A 4,955-nucleotide genomic window follows, 5' to 3' on the forward strand; every position below is an offset into this window, starting at 1 on the left:
GACACCACGGCACTCTACCCAAGGGCAACAGCTTGAGGCTCAATAAAAGAAAAAGAAAGTTGAGGTAAAAATTGTACTCAGGCCAGGCGAGGTGGCTCACGCCTGTGATCCTAAACTCTGAGAGGCCAAAGTGTGTGGATTGCCTGAGTTCAGGCATTCAAGACCAGTCTGAGCAAAAGCAAGACCTTGTCTCTACTAAAAATAGAAAATTTAGCCAGGTGTTGTGGCAAGTACCTGTAGTCTCAGCTACTCAGGAGGCTGATGCAAGAGGATTGGTCAAACCCAAGAATTTGAGGTTGCTGTGAGATAAGACACCACAGCACTCTACCCATGGCAACAGAGTGAGATTCTATTTCAAAAAACAAAAATAAAAACGTATTCAAGGTTACATAGATACTCAAAAATCCCTAAAAGAAGAATCCCTGTGACCAAAACTCAACCTTCCAATTCTCCCTCGTCCCTCTTGGGCTGCCAAGTTCCATGATTTGGCAGTTTTTCATTTATGCTATATGGTATTAGCTTTCTGTTTCTTGTAACCTGGAACCATAGTAGCATATCTGCCATTTATTTGTTGTGTCATCAGCCCACTTCTCTGAAAAAATTCCTCCTTCTGTTCCTCCTCTATGGATTAGATAGAAGCTTCCACAGTTTTATATAATCCCGCCTCCTCCCTGGCCATGATCTTTGGTCCAGGGAGGGCTGGTTCTTTTGTTGTTGTTGTTGCAGTTTGGCTGGGGCCGGGTTCAAACCTGCCACCCTTGGTATATGAGGCTGGCACCCTACTCACTGAGCCACAGGTGCCGCCCAGGGAAGGATAGTTCTTTACACAAGTTGAAGATTCACAATAGACCAACCTGTAGGCAAGGCCAAAATGACTGATCTATAAATGCACAAACTACATACAGCCTTTCCCTGGGATTTTTGGATTTGGGGCTCAAGGCTGATTGATAATGAACTACAAAGCTGCTGGGTGCTATGTTTAAACTGTACAGAATGGTGGTCCCAGAAAGAAATGCTGACTCAATGGTCTTGAAACCTAGAGGCACACCTGTCCTTTCTTATTTGGCTATGAGGGACATTCAAGTTTTTTTTGTTTTTTTTGACCCAGGTTAGAGCAAGATGATTGCTATCACTTGCATTCAATACCAACACTATGATATGTGCACACACACACATTTACAGATACATTACACCCTATACACACACCAAATACACAAACCCTGATATCACACCTCAGTGCACGTGTCTTTATTTCTGGATGATATAAAAAGAAAAACTTAAGAAAAAACACCTTCAACCTAACACTGATGGCTCCCCAAAGCAATGTGACCCCTATTCCCACCCCGATAAATAGAGACTTCTCTCTGTCAGTCTACCCGCCCACCCCCATAACCCCCTCTGGTATAGACATACTCTGGGTATATATTAAGCTACGCGGCAATAAACATCTCCCGAAAACAGAATTCCAGCCCTGCCACCTGATTATACCCCAGCCACTTCAGACCACCCGCCACTGCAGTACACTGGTGTCCTTGCCCCCTGTGGTCAGGGCCATGCTGTCATCCCACAAGAAGGCAACATTCGTCACATGGCTGCTGTGTCCGCCGTATTTGTGGCTGAGGGCCTATTGTAAGGAAAGAAGTGAAGAAATGTCAGAGATAGCAACACCACCCCATGGTCTTCTTGTCCCAGTCTCCTTTTCTGCTTAATAATTCACTCCTTTAAGAACCTACAGGCTATCTTAACTGGTGTCTTCAAAGAATTAATGGTGGCTAGATGTGGTGGCTCACACCTATAATTTTAGCACTTTGGTAGGCCAAAGTGGAAGGATCATTTCAGGTCAAGAGTTTGAGATCAGCCTGAGCAACATAGCAAGACCTCCTCTTTAAAAAAAGAAAAAAAAGAAGAAATAGAAAAAAAAAAAGAAAAATTATCCAAGCACGGTGACATGCACCTGTAGTCCCAGCTATTCAGGAGCCTGAAGCAGGAGGATGGCTTAAGCCTGGAAGTCTGAGGTTGCTGTGAGCTAGGCTGACTGCATTCTAGCCTGGGCAACAGAGTGAGACTCTGTGTCAAAAAAACCCCAAAAAACAATTCTCCCCCCACAAAAACAGAAAATCTAACAAACAAACAGAAAACAAGTTAATAGTATTAAAATATGAGTGTCCATGTGAGCAAAGCTGTTTCACATGAAGATATTTGAGATATAAGCAAATGGAATATTTGGACCCTGTTCTAAACAAACCAACTGTAGGAGGACATTTTGAGAACAACCAGAAAAATCTGAATATGGACTGGGTATTAGATCACATCAGGGAATTAATGTCAATGTGTAGGTGTGATCAGGAGTTTGTGGATATGTAGGAATTACCTTTATTCTTTAGATATGAGTGCTTAATTTGGGAGCGCTAAAAGGTCATACATAAGGTTTTTTAACAACAGGCAAAAAATAAAGAAGAGAAAAAGACAAAGAAAAAACAAATATGACAAATCTGATAATAGCTGAACATGGGTAATAGGTACAAAAAGTATCATTATACTATTCTCTCTGCTTTTTTTTTTTGAGACAGAGCCTCAAGCTATCGCCCTGGATAGAGTACCCTGGAATCACAGCTCACAGCAACCTCCAACTCCTGGGCTCAAGCGATTCTCCTGCCTCCGCCTCCCGGGTGCCTGCCACAATGCCTGGCTATTTTTTGGTTGGTGTTGTTATCATCGTTGTTTGGCAGGCCCAGGCTGGATTCGAACCCGCCAGCTCAAGTGTATGTGTCTGGCACCTTAGGCGCTTGAGCCACAGGCACCGAGCCTCTCTCTGCTTTTATGTACACAAATTTCCCAGTAAGACATTAAGATCACAAACTCCTCTTTTGTTAGGACCAGAGAATGGTAAAATTAATGTCCAGTTTTATCTCAGACACAGGTTAGCTGCTGTTGGCCTTTAGACAGATTAAATACAATCCATAGCGTTTTTAGAAAGACAACTACTGGCATTATTTTAAAATTGGATGAGTTCATGTTAAAATCTAGGGATTTTTTTTTGTCACCCAGGCTGGAGTGCAGTGGCTCAATCATAGCTCACTGCAGCCTTGAACTTCTGGGCTCAAGGAATTCTTCCACCTCAGACTCCCAAGTAGCTGGGACCATAGACATTTGCCAGTATACTCAGCTAATTTTTATTATTTTTTATACAGATGGGGTCTCACTATGTTTCCAGGGCTGGTCTCAAACTCCTGGCTTCAAGTGATTGAAGCAATCCTCCCTCCTTGGGCTCCCAAAGTGCTGGAATTAAAGGTATTAGCCATGGTGCTCAGCCAAAAATGTGGATGGTTAGGGGATTATCTTGATTAGTGCACAAAAAGATTTCTAATTTCTGGCCTCACTTAAAAATTTGCAAGAACTGTCTGTATGTCCTGTGCTCAGGCACATAGTAGGGGCTTGGTAAACATTTGGTGGGCAATGCCTGTGGCTCAGTAGGTAGGGCGCCTGCCCCATATACCAAAGGTGGTGGGTTGGAGCCTGGCCCCGGCCAAAGTGCAACAAAAAAATAGCCAGGCATTGTGGGGGTCGCCTGCTTAGGCAACTCTCGAGGCTGAGGTAGGAGAGTTGCCTAAGCCCAGGAGTTGGAGGTTGCTGTGAGATATGACACCATGGCACTCTCCTGAGGATGACAAAATGAGACTCTGTCTCTAAAAAAAAAAAAGATAAATATTTGGTGAGTTAACAAAAATGAAAGAACCAAAGATCTCAGAATTTCAGATGCTCAGACCTTTTGAAAGCCACATCTCCAGCACTACAGAGTCTGACATTCATTAACTTTCAGGTTTAAAGGGCCCCTGGGATCAAGCCCACTGTCCACATTGTATAGATGGGGAACCTGAAGCTGAGATAAGTGGTGGGATTTGACCAGAGCTGCTTATCCCCAGCATTGCTTGCTACCTCCTGCTCTCCCACTTAGGGACTCACTCGAGGCTGACTGCAGGGGTAGCTAAACAGGTGGACTTTGCCAAAATCATCAGCTGAAGCCAGCAACTTCCCATCGTGGGATCGGGCCACAGCGTTGATATCAGTACCATCCGAACCCTCAGACCAGATCCCTGTGGGCAAGATGGGGGAAATGGTAAGATGTCAGCTGGGGTCAGGGACCCCTAGAGAAGCAAGCCCCCACCCCAGATTCCCTACCTTCTTTCCACCTAGCCTACAGGTATCCAAGGACAGGAGTCAGCATGATCTGATCTTTTGAGAATGAGAATCTGACCCTGTCTCTGCATGTCTCAAAATCCTTCCACAGCTCCCTAATGTCCTTAGGAGAAAGCCTATGACCCTCAAGTTTCAGTGAGCCCCATCTGCTGCTTCAGCCCCATCCTTATAGTGCTCCCCTTAAATCCAGCAATGATTTAGCCACTTTGCCTTCCCCTACCTTCTTGCATTTCTCCAAATGCTAAGTGCCATGTCACCTCTTGGCTGCATATGCTATTGCCTTTGCCTAGAGACTGCTCTCCTTCACTGCCCTGGAAAGTACTTCTGCATCTTCCAGGTCCTAGCTCAGATGTGTCTTCCTCCAAGAAACCCTCCCTCATTCCCTCCCAGACTAGGGCAGACACTTCCTGCCCACCCCACTGTAGACTTCCTTGTCCCAGCCCTGCCTGCTCTGGGTCATCATTCTGAAGCTGTTGTTACCATGTTTCCCCGAAAATAAGAAACTGTCTTATATTTATTTTTGACTAGGGCTTATTTTCAGGGGATGTCTTATTTTTATTAAGTATAATACAGCAATCTACATTTATTCAAATATAGTTAAGTCATCTTCTTCTGGGACCTGACAGGGGGAGTCGGCCTTGTTGGTGGGGCTGGCACTAGTGATACGTGAACTCCTTTCCCCTAGCCATTCCCAAGTGCACAATAGGATGCCTGCAACCGCAGTTATCACACGTGACTCTGGTTACCATACGCGCACC

General features: G+C 44.8%; 1 protein-coding gene across 1 annotated transcript in view; it reads right to left on the reverse strand.

Moving 5' to 3' along the window:
- Positions 1-1,233: 1,233 nt before the first annotated feature.
- The window catches only part of EML2 (echinoderm microtubule associated protein like 2), a 33,348-nt gene continuing 29,626 nt past the window's right edge, over positions 1,234-4,955 (reverse strand). The window contains 2 exon segments of the mRNA XM_012811156.2: positions 1,234-1,624; positions 3,964-4,094. Coding sequence (XP_012666610.2) covers positions 1,499-1,624; positions 3,964-4,094 — 257 coding nt within the window. The 3' untranslated portion in view covers positions 1,234-1,498.

This window comes from Otolemur garnettii, unplaced genomic scaffold, assembly GCF_000181295.1.
Source record: "Otolemur garnettii isolate 467f Iridium unplaced genomic scaffold, OtoGar3 scaffold00152, whole genome shotgun sequence".
In the NCBI taxonomy this organism is placed as follows: Eukaryota; Metazoa; Chordata; class Mammalia; order Primates; family Galagidae; genus Otolemur; species Otolemur garnettii.